This window comes from Centrocercus urophasianus, unplaced genomic scaffold (genome assembly GCF_019232065.1).
Source record: "Centrocercus urophasianus isolate 14NV4802_14NV808 unplaced genomic scaffold, USGS_Curo_1.0 seq_16, whole genome shotgun sequence".
Lineage (NCBI taxonomy): Eukaryota > Metazoa > Chordata > Aves > Galliformes > Phasianidae > Centrocercus > Centrocercus urophasianus.
Window position 1 is genome coordinate 45,812,884 of NW_024884711.1, and position 25,237 is coordinate 45,838,120.

The following is a 25,237-nucleotide window of genomic DNA, read 5'->3' on the forward strand; positions in this document are numbered from 1 at the left end:
AAAAATAACTAAAAACACCTCATTTGGGAGGTTAAATTGCAGTTGATAATCCAACACATCTGGACAAGTATTTCCTAACTTTAATTGAAGTTTTGTATTCCTAAATGAAAAGACTTACTGAGAGTATATTAGTACCAAGAGTACATTTGAAGGGATACCATCTACATCTTGTGCTCTTATCTGTAATATTTTGGCCACGTTTGCATTTGTCGTAGCGATTAGAAGTTGGGGTAAAAAGTCAGTTGTTTACATGGAGGTCCCTTGTGTGTCTCTGCTTAAGTGTGTTTGCTTGCTGCGATGGTGGAGTCATGGGCTGCTTGGTGATGAGTAACAAGCTGCCTTTGTAACACCTTTCCTCAGCTGTCCCAGATTGGGACTGTGAGATGATGGCATCTCACAGCTGAGTTGGGTTTTCTGTTTTTACGATTGGCAGCTTGATATCAGTGCTTTGTAAAGAGCAGTTCTCTAATTGGGGATGAGTGTGTTAAGCCTTCTGTAAACCAACCCGTCCCCAGACACCTCTGAGTAAGGCTGGGAGGCCTGTGTTGTTGTGTGCAGATGTACTTAGGAGTGGTGGGACTGCACGGTTTGAAGGGCTTGTGGCGTTGGGTCACGGTCCTGGTTTGCAGATCTTTAATGTTGTGGGATTGTTCTGCATGCTGTCCTTTGGAAGAAGAGCCTCACAAAGGTACTGGTGTGCTGTTCCAAGGATAATGCATTCATGAAGCTGGAACTGAGGAGCAAACTGGGGATCTGTTCTACAACAGACCTTGGCTTGTGGCTTTGTAAAGCAGGTAGGCCTAAATATAACAAGTCCAAAGCAGATGTGCCAAAAAGAGAAGCGAGGGCCTTCAGGCTTTGCAGGGGGTGCAGCCATGTAACCTTATCTCTGGGATCTGTGTCAGTAGGGTGGGCTGTACATACACATAGTGCTCACTGTTGGCAAGGTTCATTTGGAGTTTCTAGTGTTAATTAAAAAAAAAAAAGTATTAATTTGAAAAATGGGAGGATTAGCAGATGTTACACTGGTGTGAAGAGTTGTGGGATTGCATTTCTGTAGGATACGTGGGTTACTTTGTCAAGATGCGTGTCACTCTTCTGGTGAGCTCTGGACATCTGTGAAATGGGGTGGGGTGAGAACAAGAAGCGGGTGGTCAGTTTTCCCTGCTAACAGAACAGCTTGTTGCCATCAGGTATTGGGTTGTGGTCGCTCATCTTCTTGCTCTTGGCTCAATGTCAGAAGGAAAAAAAAAAACCCACAATAAAAATAACCTCCCACAACTTAAAGCTGTGTAAAAATTCAGGGCGTGTTCAAGTGCTCCATGAAAAAATTTGTCAGTTGAACAAAACCCAAACTGGCAGTGCTCCTTTAAAGCATTGCTTCTAACAAAGCTCTAACGTAGCACCCTCAGGTTGTGAACTTTAATGCGACTCCTGCACTGCCTTGAATGCTCGAAGTAGCGACTGTTTTGAGATGCAAATGGACTGTTTGAGATTTCAGCTATCAACCGGCCCTGTGAGAATCCCGGTTAAAAGGTCAGACAAGATTAACAGTTTAGACACACTGACTGAACAAACCATCGCAGGTGGTGGGAAGATATTACCAGGCATCTCTTCTGAAAGGAAGCTGTGTAAAAAGTTGGTGCCTCGGAGCAGTTGTGTGCACCTGAATCGCTTCAGTGCTGAGCCTTCTGGCTTAGCTCAGCTTAAGTACTGGGAGCACGATCTTCCTCCTTAGGGGAGCTGCAGGGCTTTCTGCAGAGCCAGGAGTTGAGTCACTGCAGCCCTTCCCTTGCTGTACGGCTGTATGTTGTACCAGCTGATGTGAGAGCAGCAAGCTCTGCTCTTTCAAGAGGCACAGGTACCTGCACACCTCCTGCAGAGCTGTTCTGCCAGACTTTGCTGTCAGTCTGAGCGCATTTCTCTGCTGCATGGTGATGGAAATGCTGTAAGAATCCCAAGGAAGCTGACAGTCAGGAGTGGGTGAACTAATTCATCGTGCTCTTAGTGCCTGTTTCCAACAGGGCCTTGGGAAAGAGAAGAGTGAAAACTTCTGTGTGTGCTGCATGAAATGTTGTAGCAGGTTTGTGGATGGACAACAGGTTGGGTAAATCCATAGCTCTCCCATTCAGCCACGTTTGGATGTGGGCATCATCTGACATAATCTGATTCCTTTAGAAGAGTAAATGCTGTGTGAAGTTGTAAGAACTGCCCATGACATGACAGTCGCACATCCTAGCTTGATTTGTTTCAGCCTTTAGAACAGCCACTTCCCCGTTCATTTCTTCCACCAATTAAAGTTTTGTGTCAGCTAGGAAGAAACCCAACAGTTTTGTATTGTGCAGACTGGCTGCTGTGGGCACTGTTTTACTGTACCCTGCAGTGGCTCACGTTGGAGAAATGGCACACATGCGAATTGCAGGAACTGAATGAGCTGCTTATCACTAACAACAGCATGGGAGATTATTCTCTAATGTTTGTAAATGAGTTTCCTGCCTAACAAATAGGACATTGACAGGCCTGGTAATTGTTTCTTTTTCTGATTGTTTTAAAATAGGTTAAGTCTGCCCTTAAGAATCTGAATTTCTGCTTGGGTGGCAATGCTGCATGCGTTACAGAAGAGATCTTGCCTGCTGGTAAGGAGGACGTGGTCAAATCAACTGCCACACGTGGTCATTACAAGTCACAGGTGGGTCCAAAAAGTGAGTTTGCTTAAGGAAACAAACACTTTCATATTATGTTACTTTTTATAACTGTGGGAATCATTTCCAGCATAACTAATATTGAATATCTGCATATGAAACAAACAAAAGAATCCACCTCCAAAAACAAAAACAAAAAAAGCAGCAGAGAATGCTATGTTACAGCTGGAGCAGATCTCACTATTGCTTTGTGTCAGTGCAGGAGATGAAGCCAGATGATGGGGCAGTCAGCACTTGCTCATTCAGGCTGACTTTGGGAGGCTCTTGTTGTCTGTGAGATTTCCCACTGAGTGGGAAGAGCAACTGCTGGAAATTACTTTGGAGAAAGACTCTTTGGCTATGTGAAATGAATGATTTCAGGTGGTTGTGCTGAAAACAGAGAAACAAAAAAGAAATGCCCCGGAAACCAATGAGTTCTTAATGGCAGTTGGGCTGCGGAGCCCCTAAAAGCAGGAAATGTCTAGCTAATAAATCAGAAAATACATTCAGTGTGAAAGTAACTATACTGTGCAGTGCTGTCACTTACTGGCATTACAAAGAATTTTGACTGCTGTTTATAAAAAGCATCTGCAACCAGTTCTCTGTAACAGCATGTTCCTCCAGCTTTGTAAAAGGACTTCTTCCTGATTTAGGCCGAATGTTTTTGGTGAGTGTTCGAGTTCATTTACTCCTCTGAGCTTCCCAGAAGTTAAAAGCCCTCTGTGTGCATTTGAAGACATTGTGTGACTTCATAACAGCGATGGATATCTTGTTAAAAAGCATGGGGGGAAAAAAGTTTGCTCAGTTGGGCTTGGAGAGAGCGAGCTTTGTGTGTGCGTGTTTCTGTTCTGCAGAAGTGAACTGAAGCTGTGTCTCGTTATGCTTTGAAAGAAAAAAAAATCTGCTGAGATGGCCTATCTGGGTTTTAGATACGGTCTTATTTAGTGGGAGCACTGGTTTCTCATGACTTGCAGGGTGGAAAGAATGAAGTAGGAATCCAAGAGGAGACCATTAAGGGTTGCTATTTGGTTTTGTTAGAGACAAGCATTTTGTTTACTGATTTATGTTGTTTGAGATTGAAATTCTGAATGAAGCACATTTGTGGCTCTGCAGGCAGCCCTTCCTTTGCAGAGCCTGCTAAGGAAAGTTTCACTCTGAAATTCAGCAGAGGACTGAAAACAAAGCAAACTGTAGGAGGCAGCACACTGCTTTGCTCCTTTTTTACTGCAGCTTGCTACTAGCTGGTATGTAAAGCACAGAGCAGAGTTTCCCAGTTGTTGAACAAAGTTCCTAAACAAGATAGAAAGAGAACCTCCAGTGTTTTGGAAGTGCTAACAGGTGAGGCAGCACTGAGGGGACAAGAAGTACCTCTTCTGCTGAGCTCCAGTCACATCGTGCTGCACAGCTCATAGCAGCAGTGATTGATGGCCCTGAAAATAAAGACAAATCCATTCGTTACAGATCCTATTTTTAATCTATGCAGAAGTATTTTGTGTTTTAGCCAAGGAACATGATTTATTTGTGTGCTGATTCCCTAGGGACTAAACAAGACCAGAGCCCAATGTACTTGCTGATGCCACTAAATTATTACTGGAATTTTAGTCTTGGTGAGCTCCTGCTTTCTGAAATGCCACCTATGCGTTGCTCATCAGCCCTTTGCAGAGCATAGTTTGGATACCACGCTTCTCATCTGCAAACATAGGAGCTGCTCTGTCACCTGGGCAGTGCTGTGCTGTGACACAACAAAGGGATCTTATCTCTGCTTACTGACACAGACATTGATAGCATGTTTCTGTGTGACGTTACAGAATGTGTCCAGACTGCAGGGTAAAACAGGAGGAGAGAGAGAAATTAACTTGTTATTTTCTCTTTTAAACAAATGAGGCATGAGAGAGTGCAATGATCAGCAGTGAGGTTTTGTTATCTTAGGTTACAGAGACATAAATGACTTTCAAAGAAGCCTGTCAGGGACTCCAGAGAGACTTAACACACACAGCTGTGTTCAGGCAGTGTAAATTTCCCTTAAGCTTTTTTTTTTCCTGTTCACTCATTAAGAGCTTTGGAGATGCTTCTCCAACAGCAAATGCTGTCTCAGAGCTGGCAATTCTGACCGTGTGAATGTGGCTCCAAGTGAAAATGCAGTTTTTATCTTAGAAGCAGAAAAGTGAGAGCTTAGTACAACAGTTTGAATGTTTGCAAACAAGGCATGCTTGTCACTGCAGCATTGCTTGTTCCTTTCATTTTCTGCTTTTTCTCCAGGATTTGAAGTACATGATTGAGATCTGTGTGTGGTTTCCAAAGGGGATTTAGCAAGTGATTATTTTGATCCAGCACTAGTTTGACCATGCCAATGAAAGAGTTCTCTTCTTTCTTTATTAAGCTAGAAAAAAGAGTCAGGCACACTGTGCCTTCTCCAGCCGTGTTTACAATGGAGGATTATGAAGTTCATTTTCTCCTCAGTCTTAGAAGAGGTCTTGCTTTCTATCCTCAGCAGCCAGGTAACCAGAGTCCAGTATGGCTTCTGAACTTACATTTTAGTGGAGCTGTTTTCTTACAGTGCATCCTGAATTCTTCCTGCTGCCCAGTTGTACGCACAGGACAGGTGCTGGCAGCAGCTCCAATTCTTTTCCATTAACTTTCTAGTGCTGCACTCTTCTGTGTCTCGGAACAGATAGACCTGGACAGACAGACAAAGCTGCTTACTGGGAGGGCTGTTAGAGCAGTGACCTGCACACCATGTCCTTTTTTTTCTTTTTGGTCCTTTTTAACCCTTGTTTTTGTTGCAAATCCTTGACTGACACATCCAGATGAAGCTGGGAATGCTTAGACAACCTCCAGGTGGTCTCATGGCCACAGAAGTGATCTTAGTGTATAAATACACTGGAACTTCCAGTCATTTAATCTGAGAATTTCTTCCTTTTTTTTCCAGGCACTGCTCTCCATTCTGGGGGGTGAAGGGCAACGGGGAACTTCTCTTAACCACATTTTTCTCTATAAAGTTCACACGTGTCTCCCCCTCCTTATGTGGGGTTCTTTGCAGGAATATCCTGTGTTGTCAGAGATCTGGCAGGGTTACTGCTCTGCTCTGTTTGCTCAGAAGGGCTGCCTGTGTGCATTTCCAGTCATAGACTGAAAGACTCATCTTGTGAACTTGGCGTGTGAACATCTGCAGTGTGAAATCTGTAGAGAATTCCTGTTACTGTGTAGTATAATATTTATTATTTACTTTAGGAGTGTCAAATTAGGACTGTTTTAAGAAAGGGAGTGAGTTTTAGACTGCATTCTGGTGATTCCCACATTACATTTTCCTGAAAAATTACTTAGCTTAAGCTATAAAAGGGAGGTTTTACTTAGTTAACTTTACTGCTCACTGACCTACACATCTAACATCTATTTTCACCTTTTCAACAAAGGTAAACGGCAAGAAACAAAGTATGGACACTCAATTAATTTCCCCGTTATTAGGAGCAATTACCAGCCCATCACCTCCGTTAGAATCTTCCTGTCTGCACAGTGACTGCTCAGCACGTGGGGAAGTTGTTGGCACCAAAACTCCCTTCCAGGACTGCACCAAAACCCGGTATGTTTACACACGCTGGTTGTGTGTGTCTATAAACTTAAACTTCTTGTAAGAATGATTTTTAAGGAATTAAATGGGAAACTGTTACATGTAAACGAAAAGCTGATAAAGACAAAGCCTGCCTTCCTTCCCTCCCTTCTCTCCGTGCTTCACCTCCCGATGGCCCTGCTGTTGGAGCAGCGTGTGGAGGGATGTGAGCAGCAGTTAGCTGCAGGTCAGGTGGGAGCAGCGCCCCTCTGCTGCTGGCAGCATCAGTACGTGCAGTGCTGCTCTTGAACATCTGCCAGCCTGCTCTGTGTGCCCTTGAAGTAATGCACTCGAGTGTGAGTTTATACAAAAAATAAATAAACACAAATCGTTGTTGGATGCTGGCTGAATGCAGAGTCGTTTTTGACTTGCCCCATGTGTTAATGTGAGTGATGTATTAAGAGCAACTAAGAGACTTTAAGTGTCGGCTAAAATTAGGTAGTTCTTGTTTTCTTGGCATAGGAGATCAATATTCTTACATTCTTTTGTGTGATAAAGGCTTTGTTTCCTCCTTAATTAAAACAGGTACATTTGAAGTGCTTTCTAAGAAGGGGAAGATTGTTGAGTTCCCATGAAATTTAACACTTTCCCATCTTCACTTCTCTTGGATTCTCAATCCTAATTATTTTACCTTCTCAGCCCTCCGTGGCACTGTTTTGAAGTCCTCTGTAGTAACCTCTGAAATCTTAATTATTTAGCATTCTCCAGAAATAGAAATGCATCACTTTGAGCCTTATAAAGGGGTAAAGATGGTCATGAATTACATGAGCATTGTGAGAAGCAGGGAATTATTGCTTCACAGTACAGAAACTACAGTAACCCCCCAAAATTGTGTTCTCCTTCAAATATATTCTTTAGGGCTGTATTGTGTGCAGCAGTTAAAATTATAATGTTGAAATTATTGCAGCTTTAGACATGCATAAAAAATAATTTAAGCTTCCCACTATCTGTTTTTTGCTGGTACCACATGATGGCTATATTATACTGCCATGTTTGTAGGGTTGGTGGGCTGGTGCAGGTTGGCACAGTAGCTTTTCCATTCTTGCTACCCAAGCTGCTGCTGCTGGCATTTCTAGTGTCAGATGGCTACTATTCAGTACCAGCAAACATTTCAACTTAGTAGGCACCACAAGGATCATAGAGTCCAACCCCTGGCTTTATACCAGACCGCCCCAAAATCAAATCCTATGTCTGAGGGCACTGCCCAAATCTTCCTGAACTCTGGCAGCTTGGGGCAGCACATTGCCTTCACCCCTGCCTGACCCACCCTGACGCAGCTCCACGCAGTTCCTTTGTCCCTGCAGCTGTCACTGGAGAGCAGAACTCAGTGCTGCCACTCTGCTCCTTACGAGCAGCTGCGGGGCCATGAGATCTCCCCTCATTTCGTCTTCTCTGGGCTGAACAAACCCAAGTCCCTCAGCAGCTCCTCACACCCCTTACCCTCCAGACCCGTCTCCATCTTCACAGCCCTCCTTTGGGTGCCCTCTGACAGCTTCATATCCTTCTCGCATTGTGGTGCCCCGACTGCCTCATCCCAGGCGCAGAATCCAGCTCTGGGTCTTGTTAAACTTCCTGCAGTTGGTGACTGCTTGAGCTCTGATGTGTCAAGATCTCTCTGAAGGCCTCTGCTGCTCTCAGACATGAGGTTTGATTTTTGGGCAGTCCTCTGTGGAACCAGGATTTGGACTCCATGATCCTTGTGGGTCCTTTCCAATTTCAGATGTTCTATCATTCTATATCCAAGGCAGTCAGTAGTTCCTCACTTTTTTTTTCTTATTATTAATTGCCAGTAAGAAAGAGGAAGTTTGATGGGAAAGGAGGAAATTCAGAGGTTCATGAGGTGCTGTAAGATAACAGTTATGGAAGACACATGTTACAAAGAAGTTAAAATGTGGAGAAGTCTTAATATCTAGCAAGACATCAGTGGCTAATCTTCATTGTGGAAGAGATTAGCAAAATGACACCTTTAATTGTTTATCCCACAGCCCTGGTCTTTGTTAATCTGCAATATTAGCATGAATAATTCTGTAGCAAAACAAGCAGTGTAATTGTTTGGATAAGCTGACACCAGGGGAGGGCTGAGAGAGCTTCAGGGAGGCAGAAATGATTGAGCTGAACAAGAACAGGCAGAGTGAAATTTGTTGGAGCAACATATAGCATCTTAATTAGCGTGTTAAGTTTTAATTAGTTTCTGATATGAAGTTAAATGTCACTGCAGGCAGTTCTGTGAAGGTCTCATTTTTGCACCTGATGTAACAGCTAGAAGTTGGGGTCATCTAAGGGAAATGATAGTTGAGCACCTTTGGTATTAGTAATAATTAAAGCTGTGACCAATCCTTTTCTAAAAGCAGGTTACAAAGGGGCTCAACTGATTCTTAATAAAGAAAAAAAGGTTAAATTTAAAAGGTGTTAAGATTAAAGTAACAGCTCTTCAATATCAAAGTAGAATAAATTGAAAACCACAAGATTTTGAGAAGATCATATTTACACTACAAAGGAGGTGGTCAGAATATGAAGAAATGTTGCACTCTGTTAAACAGCTGCATTGATTGGAAAGAGGAAAATCTTTTGGTGCTTCTGTCTCCTCACACAGCAGCAAGAAAAACCTTCTGGGAAGCAGCAAGTTAGAAATGCTGAAGGAAATGTTCAACTGGTTTTAGGCTGGAGAAGTCACAAATGCAGGAATAAATTTGTATGTGTGTGTGTTGAGAATACATTGAATTCACACGGTTAAGAGACACTGCTGATATGAGTGAAAGGTTCAATGAATGCTTTACCTTTAGTATGTTTTATTTAGAAGGAAAAAAAAAACAGATTTACTTAGCTATGCTTTTGTTGTTTCTGTTTTTCAGGGCACAGACAAATCTTTCTTATTCTGGCAATGGCCCCGATATGTTTGGCCTGGTGTCGAGCATCCTAGAGGAGCCAAACAAGGCAGAACCAGCTACAGATTGGTCAGTTTATTCTACAATTCTTATGTGTATCACTTCTACATCCTTTTGTCACCCGTGTGGATGTTTAAAATTGCACAGAATTGAGAGATAAAGGGCTTTCTCAGAAAGAAATGAGAAAACTTATTTTTAACTAGAAGTAGCCTGTTAGAAATGCAGCAATTTCAGTCTTCCATTGGGTCACAGCACTGGGGGGGGGAGAATGTTTAAAAATAATCAATAGAGAGTTGTTTATAAATCATCACATGCAAAATAGTTGAAATCTACAGTTCTGAACGCGTGTACCATAGAGAACAGCAATGGCAGTCAGATTCCATGTAGCATTTATTTAACTGCAGTAGAGATTTCCTCCCCTTAAATTCTGTAGGAGAGCTGGGTATCCTGAGCCAAGAATGTAAGGGGAAATGTGTCAAGGGCAGAAGATAATCCTGAGACGTGAGCTGTTGCAGTGTGTGAAAACGCACTGTTGCTGGAGGTTTGTTAATTCTGTTACAGGAATTCACTTTCAAGATTGTTGCCACCACTGTGGGCTTCTGATATAGGAAACAACTGTGAATTCTCAGGGCTTCCATCTGAGCACTCTGTAGGCAATGAGGATTTGATGTGTGCACAGAGCTGCTTCCGGGAGCAGCTGCTCCAGTCGCACGACGTGGAGCTGCTGCACAGAGGTTTAGAAGACCTTTATCTCATCCAGTCCTGGCTTTCTCCATCTGACCCCTGCACTCAGCCTGACAACGCTCTGAAAAACAGCCATCCTGCAAATTCCTCTTTGGAAAACAAGAATTCCATTCTCCAAGAAAGGTGCGCGTTTCAAAGCCCGGATTATAATCAGCATTGGAGCAGAGATGAGCAGATGAGCTTGAATGGAGAGTTTGAAAAAAATGGTTCCAGTTTTAGCACCTCTTCTCAAAACAGAATGGAAGATAACCCTATCATTCAGACAGGGTGCTGGAGAACTGAAAGAGCAAGAGGCAGCGTGATGAGAAATGGTGTGTATGAACAAATTAAACATTCTCCTGATCTTTCTAATCAGTCTGTTGGTGACTCTTGGGATGAAGTGCCCCAGAACAGCCACTTCTTTTCTAAAAGTTGTGAAAGCTTTACAGCTGCTCAGAAATCCCAGCCATCTGTTCATCCATCGCTGTATTTTTTCAGTCAACCAACGAAGGAAAGATTTTCTAGAGCGACAAACAGAAAACCACGGGAAACCCATGTGCAAAATGGTCACCAAAGCTTTACTTTAGGGGATGTTTTTAATAATAATAATGAATGGAAGAACCACCTTAGTCCTGAAGAGTACACTCATAAAATTTCTGAGTTTGATTTGTCAGTAAAAAATGGGAATTACTTGTTGTACCATGGACATCCATGGCGGGATGGGAAATCTTCCAGTCCAACAGCTGCATCAGGTGCTGTGTTTGGAAAGCAAGTGGTAATGAGCACACAGTCATCACCTGGAGCTTCAACCACGTCTGGGGGCTCCTCCCCACATCATCCTATGGCATATCCCTCTTATTACTCACAGACTTCACCTGTCCTCCCATTGGGAAAAGGTGGAAGGTTACAAACATCAGACAGTATTTCTAACAGTTTGGGAGTTTCTAATTTCATCTCAGACACTCAGAAGCAAATGAGCCCTTCTGGACACTCACAGCATGATTCTTTGACTAGTAAAGAGGGGCAGCAATGCAAATTCCCTGTTAGTTTTTCATCCAGCTGGTTGACACAACAGAATGTTTTAAGTGAAAACACTGAAATGTGCCACAGGTTTCAAAAAAAGCAAACCCAGGAAAGCAGGAATAAAGATGATAGAAGAAGCAGAAGGAACTGCATTCCTCATTTTGGATATGCAACCCCAAACTGCCAGCAGTACAACATGCTCCAAAAGAGCCATGAACAGAACGGCAGTATCATGTCAGATTTTACCAGTCCTTCTTTTCTTCCTTCCTTCCCATTCATGTCTGATTTTAAGCAAACTCCCAGCTTTTTTCCGTTTAACCACCATCTGTTTTCATTAGCAAAGAACTTCAGTTTTCCTCCTTCACCTTTTCCATCCTCAGAACTTGTTGATCTTCTCCGTTATGATGATTTTAACCACTTGAATCCCTTCATCAGTGACCTCTTTTGTGGGGAAATAACTGCCCCATATTTTGCCTTTCCAATGCCATTTAACAAGTGCAGACCTCCCAGGAGCCGCAGCGGACCTTCTAACGAGCTTCACACCCAACTGGAGGAGTGCTATGAGCAGTGGAGGGCTTTGGAGAAAGAGAGGAAAAAGGTAAAGCATCGGTGACAATAACTCTTTGTCAAAGCTAATGATTACATGAAGCATCTCACAGGGAATGGATACCCTGGCATTCCCCTTCTTTTGAGGATGAGACTCTTAGGTTATTTTAAATGCTTAAAACACCATCCCCAAAAAACCTGCTTTGAATATAATGTTTGTATTATTTGGCATGACTGCGTTTAAACCATATGTGTTTTCCAGCTTTGATTTCTAAGTCTCTTTCCACTCAGGGCTGCTAACAACATCTTTCTCTATGAACCTGCAATATTTGCTACCCTAGAATCATAGAATGGGCTGGATTAAAAAGGAGCACAGTGCTCATCCAACTCCAACCCCCTGCTGTGTGCAGGTCGCCAACCAGCAGCCCAGGCTGCCCAGAGCCACATCCAGCCTGGCCTTGAATGCCTGCAGGGATGGGGCATCCACAGCCTCCTTGGGCAACCTGTGCCAGTGCCTCACCACCCTCTGGCTGAAAAACTTCCTCCTCAGATCCAACCTAAACCTCCCCTGTCTCACTTTAAAACCATTCCCCTTGTCCTGTCACCATCCACCCTCATAAATAGCCGTTCCCCCTCCTGTTTATCTGCTCCCTTCAAGTACTGGAAGCCCACAATGAGGTCTCCCTGCAGCCTTCTCTTCATGCTGAACAAACAAGCCCAGTTCCTTCAACCTTTCTTCATAGGAAACACTTGGAAACACTCCTGTTTTGTGTTGTGACAAATACAGCCTGTTGGTGCAGGACTGGGACTTCAGCTGAGTCATTTGGGATGACTGAATTTGTCTTCATCTCATCAAGCACATTTGTGTTTGCCCAAAATTGACTTTTCTGCTAGAGGTTTCCTTTGGCTACGTGCTTGATTTTTGTGGTTAAGCACTGAACATGCAGGTGGCTTCATTAGTCAGTATAAGCTGTTCTCAGTCCTGCAAGTCAGCCTCCATAGCATGGTTCACATTCCTGCAGCCAAAACACCTTCTCCCCAAAGAGGATGACTGCATCCTGGTTGCCTGATAGGAACGTGCCAGATCTGCATTCGTTGCTGTTTGTGGGTATTGTTTGGGAGAACACTGGTTGGCAGGGATTAAGACTTTGTGAGGAGCTGTTCTAACAGTCTGATCTGCCCAAGGACAGGGCTGAGGCCTCTGTATCAGTGCTGTTCATGTCATTAGTGTATGTGTAGCTCACCTTTACACTGGTACACAGGAACAGATTTTAAGTTTCTCAGCCTGCATGCGTTTCTGAGGAGGATCAACAGAATTTTCCTCCAGTGAAACTTGCATTTAATTCCATCTTGTCTGATCAGCTGGCTGCTTCAGTTCCCAGAGAGCTGTGTTGAACTTCAATGGCAGCGAGCTTCTTTCCTTCTCTAAAAATCTCACTCTTCTAGAGATCTGTTACTTAGGAACAACTGTGATTTTGTACTAGTACACTGTACTTGACGAGGGCTGGGGTGTTAATAAGGACGTCAGTAAAGCAGAAAGGCAGCACATGTTGAAATGTAAGTGTGGACTTAGCCCTAGCTTGAACAGCAGCATGATATCTAATCTCAATCCATCGTACACTGAAGAAGGACCAAGACAGAATCCACTGCTTGCTCTGCCACCTTTTATTCCAGGTTTAAGAAGTTTCTATGCAAAAAAATAGTCACAGTGGTGCTTTGTCACTGCTTGTGTTACACCACGTTTCGTCCGGTTCCTTTCTCACTGGGAAGCTCAGCAGTTGTGCTGATGACTTTTTGAGCTGATACCAGGCTATGTTAAATGTGGCTGATTCCTGATGTCCTTCAGTTGAGCTGTGGTGGTGTGTTCACCTGTTTCATTTAATTGATAATCCAAACACGTAGCATTTGAGAGATGCAGTGAGAGACATGGATTTAAATGCCTGGGATGCGCTGCCAGAAATTCTATGCCTCAGTCTGTGTCCCAGGTTAGTGAAAATGAGGTTGTGCAGATTCGAGTGCTGCCTAAAAGCATTTCCTCTAAAGTAGAGCTGAATCAAGGAAACATTCCTATCCTACAGCAGCTGGTTGCATACCTAGAGACATACTTGGGAGCATTTTACTGTGAACACAGGCAGAAGTAAAGGTAGGAAACTCTTCCATTCTATTTGAAATTTCTTAGGCAAATGGCAACGTGGATTTTCACTGTAATTTTCAACTGCGATGTTATTTCCATTTCCCCTGCAGACTGAGGCTGACCTTGCAAGGAACTTTCCAGGAAGGCGTGCTTCTAGCTCCAGTAACACTCCTGTGTCTCAGCTCCCTGCCCACCCATCACGAGTGGATCGTCTGATTGTGGACCAGCTCCGAGAACAGGCCAGGGTGAGTTTTCCAGCAGGGAATCACAGCACCAGGTGAAATACTTGGCTTCCTCTTTGTTTTCAGTTGTTTTGGTCTAATAGACTTGCTGACACGTGGTGATTTTTGGTGTTTCCAATGTGCCTGGTAGGTGCTGACCTTAATAGGGAAAATGGAAATGCTTTGTGGTGCCCCTGTGCACGGTAACGTGTCTGCTGCCTTGAAACACCACATGGAAGCCATCCACGTAACGCAGGCACGGCGTAAGGATGAGGTTGTTAATGCTGTTAATCCCCAGAGACAAGGAGTGCTGCGTTACAACAGTGACAAAGGTAAGAGCTCCCTATTCCAGCAGCTCCAAGAGCTTTTTTGAAGATTTAGTTGTGGAAAACACGTAGTTTGAAATGCATGGTGGCAGTGATTTATTGCATCTTCTGCAAAGAAGTTGCAAGACTTACCTCCACTTGTGTAAAATTCAGCTGACGAGATTTTTTTGCTTTGCTTTTACTATTTCAAACACTTTGAAGCCTTCTCTTCCTTTTTAAAATGTAACTGTAAAAACTGTTTGGTGATATTATATAAAAATAAGTAGCCCTATAAATCAAAACGTGCTTGTTTTTAAACAAGTTTAACTTTACATCCTTGCTATTTGACCAGTCTTTCTTTTCAGCTTATAAAGTAATGAATGCTGTGCTTCTTCATAGTGTCTATGTTATCTAAATCACAAAACTGCCAGAAATTACACTTTCTAATTCTAAATTGCTGTTGAAGTAAGGCCAGATTAATTTCCAGCTGGAGTGTGTACTCCTCCAGAGGCTTGTGTGCTGTTCTGCAGTTTCACTGTCACCAAGCAAAACTGCTTCTTAATTAGACAACTTGCTTCACAAATTTGTCATAAATCTGCTTTCTAATGGTGACTTTGAAAGCACGTTAATTGCTAGGAAGTTAATAAACTGTAGCTTGTTTTCTATCATAGATAGCTGTAGGAAAGCACTTGTTAGAAAATAAGCCATGTGATACAAAGCTGTGGAAAGCAGCATGTTTTACATCTTCTGTTTTCCACGCGGTGGGCAAAGCTGGCTTCCTGAAAGCAAAGTGTTAATTGGAAGAGATGTGCTTAGTTCACAGCAGCACAGTCTGCCACAGATTTTTGTCTATTACCAATGTTTCAGTACCAACACAGAATCACAGAATGGCCAGGGTTGGAAGGGACCCCAAGGATCACGAATCTCCAACCCCCCTGCCACATGCAGGGCCACCAACCTCCACGTTTAATGCTAAACCAGGCTGCCCAGGGCCCCATCCAACCTGGCCTTGAACACCTCCAAGGACGGGGCATCCACAGCCTCTCTGGGCAGCTGTTCCAGCACCTCACCACTCTCTGGGTAAAGAATTTCCCCCTGATGTCTGACCTAAATCTCCTCTCCCTCAACTTCAAACCATTTCCCCTCGTCCTAATACACGTATCAACCATTTCAAAGAGTTGATTCCCCTCCCCTCTGTGGGCTCCCTTTAGGTACTCAAAGGTTGCACTGAGGTCACCCCGCAGCCTTCTTTTCTCCAGGCTGAACAAGCCCAGCTCCCTCAGCCTGTCCTCATGGTGGAGGTGCTCCAGTCCCCTGATCATCCTAGTGGCCCTCCTCTGGACCCTCTCCAACAGCTCCCTGTCTTTTTTGTACTGTGGGCTCCACACTTGGACGCAGTACTCCAGATGGGGCATCACAAGAGCAGAGTAGAGGGGGACAATCACCTCTCTGTCCCTGCTGGCCACCCCTCTTTTGATGGAGCCCAGAGCACAGCCAGAGCAACTGCATTCCTTTCCAAGAGTTGAGGGTGAGTGGAAGCTGCTATTCAATATGATGACTGCACAGCTGATATCTCCTGGTATTTGGGTTTTGGAGGGGAATATGATATTTTTGGAAGTAAACTTCTCAGAAACACTTTTTGAGAGGGATGTTCCTCAGCCTCACTGCCGTCCTCCATTGGATCCTTCCTCAGCACTGCTCTGCAGTGTCTGACTTCCTGTCACTACAGCAGAGATGGCAGTGCAGCTCTTTGGCATCCAGCAGTGTTTGAGATAGCCCTCCTTGCAGGAAGGAAAACTGAACTGTAAAGTGTCAAAATGGTTTACACCCACTTGTCAAAGCAAAACACCTTCTTAATGATGTCGTATCCTTAAATGTAGAGTCCTATGAGCAAATCTATAAGCTGATGGCACAGCAGAGCTCAGCTGTGAGTCAGTGCCACCAGCAGGTAGACAGCAGGCACCAGGGATTGCATGGAGCTCATTTGGCTGCGCCGTGGTGGAAAGGCTTACTGATCATGCTGGTGTGATATCACTGTATCATTGCATTTCTCCTATGATGACATCAATTAAATAGGCTTAATTATTCTCTTGCGGGGATGATGGGGAGTTAGTCCAGTAAACTCTGGGCACAGTTATGGCTGCTGTCAGTGTGAGGTGTTGTACCTATGGGTTGCAAGAGAAGAATAGCTGAGTAGGGGTTCAGCAGTTACAGTGACAGCACAAGATCGGCTGTTTCTCGATCACATGTTGTGTACTGATGGTGTTAAATGAATTCAGGCAGCTTTTCTATGTGCTGTTATGAATGGGGCTCGTGTGCTGGCTTTACCCAGAAGGCATTTTTCTGTTGCAGATGTTCTGGCTCTGGCAGCTGCCATTGGAGAGCTGGCTGCTGCCACACGCAGGGCTCGCACTGCGTTATGGTGTGCATTACAGATGGCTTTGCCAAAACCCTCCCCAAGCAGCCTGGTAAAGCATGAAGCTGAAGGGACGTCACAAGAGCTTTGTACTCTGAGCACAAGCACACGAGGATCCACCAGCATGGAGAACGACAACACAAGAAGCAGAGAAGAAAAGCCTGAGGAACCCATGAGGATTCTGGAATGACAGCTAATAGTAATAATAATAATAGAGGGGGGGCAGAAGGCCGAGGATGGGGGGAGAAGGGTGAAGTGGCCTGTTATACTGACAGTGTTTTCCATTGGTTATGAGAAAGCAGGAAAGTTGCAACAATTGATCAGGGCTACAGTTCTGTTACTGTTATTCTGCATCCCTTACTGGTGTTAATGCAGTGGTAACATTGCTGGTATTACAATGTCTGCTATGTTAGAATGTTAAGAGGAACTAAACAGTAGCTGAACGTTTCCTTGTCTGCTTATCCAAAGCTCCGTACCAGCTGTGATTCAAGCCATGACCTGAGAAACCAGTGTGGTGGAACTTAATTCTCCTTTCTGTGTTAATGGTATGGTCCAGCATACTGAAAAGAGAGGGGAAAAAGTCATTTGAAAGGTATTTCATTCAGGTGTTGATTTGTTCTGCACCATTACGTAGTTCTTTTCAGTGCCAAAGTGATCAGTAAGTGGGTTGCATCCTGTCATGGAGCAATCCATGCTCCTGTGGTGTTTTTCAGTTGAGGAATTTGGGTTATTGCTACGTTTGAGAATAATCAGCTTTTAATGGTGGTTCTATGAGATGCTTCAGCATTTGTGCTGCCAGATTCTAGCTAAACCAAGGTAGATAGAGCTTTCCTATGTCTTAAACCAAGTATCAGCACGTTTTACATCTTAAATAGAAGGATTTTGGAGACTTGCACTGAGATGCATGTTGACAGGAGACTGAAAAAAAATAGTGGCTCAGGATTAGAAAAGAGATTTATTGATTTCTCACTGGGTGAGAAGCCAGTAATTGCACAGCCTAGTGTGACTTCACTGAAAAATGCTCTGTGTTATGAACGTGTGTTCGTGGTACCACAGATCTTTGGAAACATTCCATATTTATTTTCATGTGTTTATTGAATGTTTATTTAAAATTCTATTTTAATAATATAAAGTTGGATCTTTTGCCAAGCCTTGAAGATAATCACATTTAACAACTTACTCAGGAAACATGTCTATTGTTATATCAATAAACACGTATACATAGGGATTTCTGGGGGGGAGGGATGTTTGCAAGATATTTACACAAAGCTAGCTATATCCTAGGTTACCAAAGCTGCTCAATGGTTTGTGTTCTGTGTGGAGGATTTCACACACTGCATTGCTGTTAGCTGGTGTCCATTCTGTGGCTTAGACAATCACAAGTGCTGTGTGTTGGTGTGAATGTTCAGGGTGAGAACTGGAGCAGAATGAGTGATTCCAGTTTTCTTCTTGCAGCACGTGAATGTTTCAGTGCTTCAACAACTGCCTGAATGCAACAGCACCACTTCCACGTGACTGCTAACCAGCTGTGGCTCTCAGCTATTGCTGCAGTAATGAATGGCTTTGGAGAGCAGTTCTCACTTGCAAAGTGAATTAAGCATAAGGGAAGTTACTGAGAGGTATAAATAGAGATGCATCTGTGTTCCATAGTGTTCAAAGTGCAATTTGACCTTTTGTGGGTAAATCCAGAATTGTTTCCAATTATTGCACTTGCAGAATGTTCGAAGGCAAAGAAACACGGGGCACTGGAGAGTTGCTTTGAGTGTGAGGGTTTTCTTTGTGCAGGTGCAGCGTTTTGCACAAATTAAGATGGTGAAACTGGCTTTTGAGAAACCAGTCCCCTGTTACACAGCTGGAAAAGTGGAGTCTGCAGTATTTCAGCCCATGGCTAATTTTTAATTGTGATTACTGCATTGACAGGAAGGCAGAGCTGGGAAGAACAACTGTGGTCCTGCAGGAGCACCCTGTAGCAGGGTGTGTATAGAGCAGGGTCCATCTTACTGTGGTGCTGTGCATCAATCATTACTCTCCAGGGACGTGTTCTCAACTGATTCCTAATGTTGTTAACGTGCCTTCAGCAGTTTGTTTCTGAGCACAGTAAGTAGCAGGAGGCTCACCTCTGTTTGGCACTGCTGTTCAATTACCTGTTTACAAGGAGTTACAGTGTGGCTGCATCTGGCAACAGCTGGGGTGGGCTGGTAGTGCTGTGCACCACTGCTGCAGAGTCACAGTGCATGGGATGTGTATTTGCTGCACTGAGTTGTTGGTGTGGATAAGGATAATGCTCCTGGCTTTAGTTGCTGATCATCCTCACAGTTGCTGACCTGAACAAGAGCAAAGCTTTGGGCTGTTGGCTCACACTTAACCCGGAGAGGTAACTTCATTTCACAGCCTGTGTTTGTTTCTTATTTATACAGTTTTCTTCCCATTTGTGAAGCAATAGGGTAAAATTACTTTGCTTTGTTTCCCTAAGTAGGTCTACTGAGATACTTAATTTATTTCTTTTCCTGGGCTGATTTCTTGCAGTTTACGCTTTTTGAATGAGTTGTAGCAGTGCTACAGATCTGCTCCCACCTAAGGAAACAAGATGCTTCAAAGTCCCCTCTCAAGTCCCAGTTATTGCTAAGTTAGGTGTTTTTTCATGCAGTGTGGATCTGTCATGCTTTAAAATCCCAAAGTGGGAGTCCAACACAAGGTAAAACATAAGGCTCAGTTACTTCTGGGCACTGCAGTAGCCATTGGGTTCTTGTGATTTGGTTCTGCTGTTTCTCAGAGGAAGGCCCTGCATCAGAGCCAGGATGTCATTTCTGGCAGCAGGTTTGGCATCCCTGCTTTTCTTCGGATTCCACAGATACCTCTGGAAATTAAATGAATCTGGTGGGATTTATATCAACTTACACTAAGAAGTTTGCATTACTTTGTCTCCAATTTCCCTGGAGCAACAGGCAGGGAGGCAGTCTGGGCTCGTGCTCTTTGTCTGCCTGGGCTGTTTTCAGAAATGTTTGGCAGACTGAATTGTTCCTGAGCTGCTCTTGTTGCTCTTTCTTCCCAGGCTGAATGTTTTTCTTTGCTGTTGGTATTCACTGCTGCCATAAACCTCCCTACCTGGGCGTGCATCTTTTGGAGCTGATTTGCCTTACAGCACAGAGGCTATTGCTCTGAGCTTCACGTAGGATGTTGGATTTTGTTGTTGCCATGTTTGAACTGCTACAGAGGTTATGCAACCAGCAAACCTTAAGCCTGTATGAATTTCTTTAAAGCTTATTTTCTTACCTGTTCCGAGAGCTGACTTTGCTTTACTCTATTCAGGAGTGATGATGTCAGTGCTGCACTTTGGAGCAACCCTAAGCAGTGGTGCTTTGAGGATTTTGCTCCTAGCATCATTACTGCTCTGCTGATGTATTTAGTTCTACTTTATGGCCCCACTATTCTATGTTATCTTAGTAGTGTCATTAAGGTGGAGAAAACTTCTTCAGGATTATTAAGTCTGAAAAGCTGTACGTGATGTTGGACAAGAATGACTGTTGCACATTGCTGAATGTATGAGAGCTGTGGACTTTGGGATGCATGTATGTAATTAATGTTATTCTTAAATAAGTGCACTAGGCTACTGAAGAGATGGGTGCTGTGGCCCTGCTTCCACTAAGCCAGCAGCTTGGAACACTGGCTATCAAGACACTACAGCAAAGTGTGTTCCTGACCTTGATTTTGTTTCTCTCTATGCTGACAAACATGGAATTAACAGGATTGTTTTCCTCCTAAAGCTGAGGAATGGACCCACAGCAGGAGCTTTGGCTGAATTGAATGCGTGGGTTTCATGAAGGATTTTGCACCTTGTTTCTCTCCCACTTGCTTGGACAGAAATGAGCTGTAGCCATCTGAAGGCCTGGATTGATTTGTGGAGCAGTTCATTGCCACCAGCACTCCCTGTTGTTTTGGGAATGCAATATGAAATCAGGCATCCCTCACTTTTTGTTGTAGGTCACTTTCTAACTTAAAATATATATATATATCACTTTGCCAATCAATTTCAGTTACATAAAATGGGAGGTCGTTATTTTTCTTCATTAGCAATACTGTAATCAGAGGTGCAAAAAACGTGTGCTGTCTGTGCTTTTAGAGAGCAGAAATACCTGGGGCTGGGAGCAACTTGAAAAAATGTGGGCAAGTGGAGCTATAAATCCTCTGCTTGTTTTCCTTTCTAATGCTCATTTGGCAATTGTTCACATTTGGTCTCTCAGAAGAGGGTTAGAAAGGATGAACAATCAACTTGCAGTCCCTGCCAGCTGGAAATTACTTTACATTTTTTAGTTGAATGAAATACAACCAGTTTAAAACTCATTTATGCACAGTAATAACTTACTGAGCATAGTTTTTTTTTCACCGAATTAGGCTGCCTCCCATTATATAAGGGGGAAAAGTTTCCTTTTGTTTTATATGATATATGCAAAGGTGAACAGTGTCTGTATTTTAATATACTATTTGGTGTCTGAAGCATCTTTTACACGTTTGTTGTTCAAACTCATCTATTTTATAGCAAGTTGGACACTGCTGGTGTCACTGCAGGAGGACTCAGAGCTGATCCACTCAATAGACCCAACAGCAATATGTGAAAGTACAATTCAACCATAATTGCTGGTGAGACAACAGCCAAAGTTGATGAGAAGGTTTGTGTTATGTGTGTGAGAGTCTCAGGAAGGAGAGAAAGCTGTACTTAATAATGGCCAGTGTAATTTATTGGGGTATTATGACTGTGACTGATTCCTTTTAAATAACCAGCTGTGTCGTATGCCTCCTTAATAAATAGTTATGGCTTGTTGTTTCATTCAGTCTGCACTATTTGTCAGCTGCTGCTCTTCAAGAGAGTTTAACTTGTTTTGTCATTCTGCCTTGAAAAGATGTTGCGTGTTCTGCTTTAACACAGTTAAGAAAACAATTAAAATCTTCCCTTTTTATGACATTGACTTTATTATTTTGACACGTCCTGTGGGTGAAGAAGCAGTTTGGGTTTGTTTTTATTGGGCTTGGAAGATCCTTTGAGCTGGATGCAGAGTTGTGCAAGGCTGCTCGTTGATGAGCTGAAGTGGCAACAGAACTCCTTTATGCTGGATGCCCTAAAAGATGCTGAAAGAAGGCAGCGCTTTGCAGATCACTGATGTGCAGAGCTGTACTTCCCCCACCTCAGCAAGATGGTTTTGGCTGATCTCAGGTACATGGAAACTCCAAAATCTGGGTTTGCACGTTGACAGGGCGTCTGCGTGCACACTGGGTGGGCTTAAGCATCAAAAGCCAAAGAGTGTCATTGATAAACTGCCAGCACTTAGCAGAGTCAGACACCCTCCTGCACACAATAGCTAAGCAGTTTATAAGGGTTGAGGGTGATTTATCTCAGTGACACAAAGATGCTGTGCTGCAAGTCTGGCCAGCTGCTTTGGCTGACAGGTCCACGGTTCCTCCACTAATTACAGATGGGTTATAAGCTGCCCCTGGTGAAATTTGTTGTTGATGGGATTAATCCTCTCTTACACAGTGCATTTGTTACTGGTAGCAGTTCAAGCATTGCACGGCTCATAGGAGGATGAGTTGGTTTGTGTCGAGGAGCCTGGCATGAGATTTCCACGGGGCATGCTGTGTTACTGCTCAGAACTGAGGGCAGCAATGTCAGATGTGGAGAGAACAGGATTTTTGGAGCGCTGTTCTTGAGCATGTGCTTAGGGAGACGTGCCTCCACTGATGGCTCTCTTTGTGTTTACTCAAATACAGCCTGGTTGCTTTGATACTTGTTCCAAAACACCTGCAATGGAATAATTGCAACTGTTTTAGTATAACTATGCTGGCAACTTGCCTGCAAAGGAAGATACTTGTGAAAACAGTCAAACATTTTCCTCCTAGCCCAGCCTATTTCCTCCACCACAGCCTCAAATTAATCTTTTAAATAATGCTAATTGATGAAGACATGTGGTTTGGTTATACTGTTGAGATTGGAGTCATCTCTGAATATTCCAGTTTGGAAGGAATCCATAAGGATTATCCTGGTTCTGATGTAGTTCTGTATAAAAATGAAAATTGTTTCCATAGTGCTTGTTAATGTTGCTGAGAAGACTTCTGATTTCCAGCTGATGAACCGGGATGTGGATGGATGAAAAATTTCAAGTGTGTAGAGTAAGGAAATGCACAGCTCAGCAGGACAACAGATGGGTGAGCTGGAGAGGCAACGTGAAGGTAAGGAGGTGTTTGGGAGGCACTGGGACTTGCTGAGTCACTGGGAAAGGGCTCGTTTCTTCTGATGGTTTAGTACTTTCTAAATACTTACATGCAATACTTTCTGCCCAGCTCCTGTCTGATCTCTCCAGGTGACTGTGTGTGCTCCAGGATGTCGGCATATCTTTCAAGAGCTTCCCCACTCTCAGCAGAGAAGTTGTTCACAAACAGATGAGTACTTGATTATGATTAAATTCTATTTTATTCAATGTAAAAATCTTCAACTTTGTGGTGAAAGGTGCTGCTCATGCTGAGGAGCCAGGAAATGGTTGGCAAGCTGCTGGCACTTGGTGATGTTTGGTCAGAGGAACCTGCTACGAACGTGCTTCTGAATCTAGCCTTCATGGAAATGTCTCTTCTCTGGAAGCAATATCACTAGGATGGGAAGAAAAGGCAAAGAAATAAACTCAACCACCCAAAAAACCTCTGCTCTTCAGGAATGTGTGTTTTCAGGAATGCTGGAGTATTTACAAGTGAAGCTGTAACAGAAAAAGGGAGGGATCAGAAAGAAGAAATACAAAGAAAAGCCCATGGGAGACCTGGTGATTGCTTAACAGCAATAGAAACATTTTTGAGGAACAGTTTTATTTTTAGAAGTGTCTATTTTCTACAGAGAATATTATTTAGCAATGACAACTGCATTGCTCTCACTGTAAAAGAAGAAATCAATCCAGTACCTGTGACTAGCAGCTTTTTCTTCACGAAGAAAATAGTCTGCGGAGAAAGGATGGAAGCCTGGTCACAGGGGGATCTTATATAAATACCTTCATTCCCTTGATATCAAAGCTGAGCCATGCAACATTCAGGAAATATTAGACAACTTCCATGAAGAGAATCATAGACTGTCCTAAGTTGGAAGGGGTCAGGTCCGACTCAATGACATCTCGTATAAACTGATGAGCCCACAGGATCACAAAATACCGTCGTTGGAACGGACTTCTGCAGTATCTGCTTCCACCCCTGCTCATAGCACAGCCAGTTTCATAGCTCAGAGTCTTGTCCACTCATGGAGAAATCTGAGTGCTTGTTCCAATGCTGCACCACCCTCATAGAGAAGATATTCCCTTTTCTCCTGTCCTGTTTGGGATTTCCTTGACTTTGTAGGTTTTTCTGTACCTATGAGAAGTCTGGCAACATCTCCTCTAGCTCTCTCTCTACCCTTTGGCTTCTGGTATGCGTTAGTAAAGCTTAAGAGGAATGTGAGGTCATGCAATGGAAAGTAGGTAATGATGAATGTCCCTTCAAAAGTTTATCAGCTGCACAGCGGGAGCAATTTGCAGTTGTGCTCTATAGCTGTATTTATAGAAAAGCTCAAGGTTAGTCATGCTTTCACCTGGAGCCTTAAGCAGGTGCCTGGGGGAAGGAGAAGTTTGGTTTCATAGCACTTGTGAGGACAGAGGGTTTTGTCAAATGAAATCAAATGAGCTCTGCTGTAGGCACCGATTTGTTACCGAAAATTTGACTTTTGTGCAGTCTGTCACAGCTTTGGTACATCAGATTTAGAGTTCCACAATCACAAATCTGAGAAGTCTGAAAAAATATATGAAGTTCTCAAAGGGAAAGGGTTAAAAATAATCCAGTGGACAATAACAGCATAGGAAATGGCTGTGCAGGTGCAGTTCTGTGAAGGATTAGGGGATTACTGGGGAGAACAAGCAGATTTGGGATCAGCAATGCCTGGCTGCTTTGAAGTAGGCAGAATGGGATGTACAGAGGGATGGAGAGCCTGCAGTAATCCTGCTCTTCCCCAGCACAGCAGTAGTGGAACTGTGCCTGGTTTTGATCCTTACTCTTCAAGCTTAGTGGATTTAGTCCAATTAAAGGTAACAAATCGTAGAATCGTTCAGGTTGGAAAAGACCACTAAATTTCCAAGTCCAGCCCACCCCCACCATGCCCACTGACCATGTCCCTTACTGCCAGATCCCTGTGGTCCTTGAACACCTCCAGGGCTGGTGACAACACCACCTCCCTGGGCAGCCTGTGCCACTGCATCACCACTCCTTCTGAGAAGAAATTGTTCCTACTATCCAACCTGATCACTGATCCAATCAGTGGGTCAGAACCAGAGCTGCTGAAGACGAGCGAGAATGACAGTCTGCATCTGTCAAGGATTCCTGCCAGAATAGAAGGGCATGGAGTGTTTGTCCTGTTCAGGGCCCGCAAGGTTAATTACAGGACAAATGGTTCAGATCTACTGCCTAGAAAGAGGTTTATGTTAAAGATGCAAAAACACTGAAAAAGATGGCTGTATGAACCTTTTGTAAGCTATTTTTGGAAGCATTTAGTACTAAGCATGTGTCACTTTTGTTTGTTCTTCATTGCCTTTCCAAAGACAGATTGCCTTTTCTTCATTGTCAAGATACTTGAGTCAGTCTATAAAAGTTTCTGAGAGATGTTCTCTTGTCTTGCAGTCTCTGCCAGCACTCAGGACTGC

The 25,237-nt window shown here is 43.5% G+C and overlaps 1 protein-coding gene across 1 annotated transcript; it reads left to right on the plus strand.

Annotated features, from left to right (window-relative positions):
- Window positions 1-5,155: 5,155 nt before the first annotated feature.
- On the plus strand, window positions 5,156-21,366 carry LOC122159756. The gene is made up of 7 exons (XM_042817589.1): window positions 5,156-5,179; window positions 6,095-6,261; window positions 9,141-9,242; window positions 9,735-11,517; window positions 13,710-13,844; window positions 13,972-14,152; window positions 16,478-21,366. Exons 2-7 carry the CDS (start codon window positions 6,116-6,118, stop codon window positions 16,729-16,731), a joined length of 2,601 nt encoding a protein of 866 aa, XP_042673523.1. The 5' UTR covers window positions 5,156-5,179; window positions 6,095-6,115; the 3' UTR covers window positions 16,732-21,366.
- Window positions 21,367-25,237: the final 3,871 nt, after the last annotated feature.

Excerpts from the sequence above, each read along its gene's own strand:
- LOC122159756 (XM_042817589.1), top strand. The coding sequence starts at position 6,116 with ATGGACACTCAATTAATTTCCCCGTTATTAGGAGCAATTACCAGCCCA. Across the intron at positions 6,262-9,140 it reads CAGGACTGCACCAAAACCCG|GGCACAGACAAATCTTTCTT; the intron begins GTATGTTTACAC and ends TCTGTTTTTCAG. Across the intron at positions 9,243-9,734 it reads GCAGAACCAGCTACAGATTG|GAATTCACTTTCAAGATTGT; the intron begins GTCAGTTTATTC and ends ATTCTGTTACAG.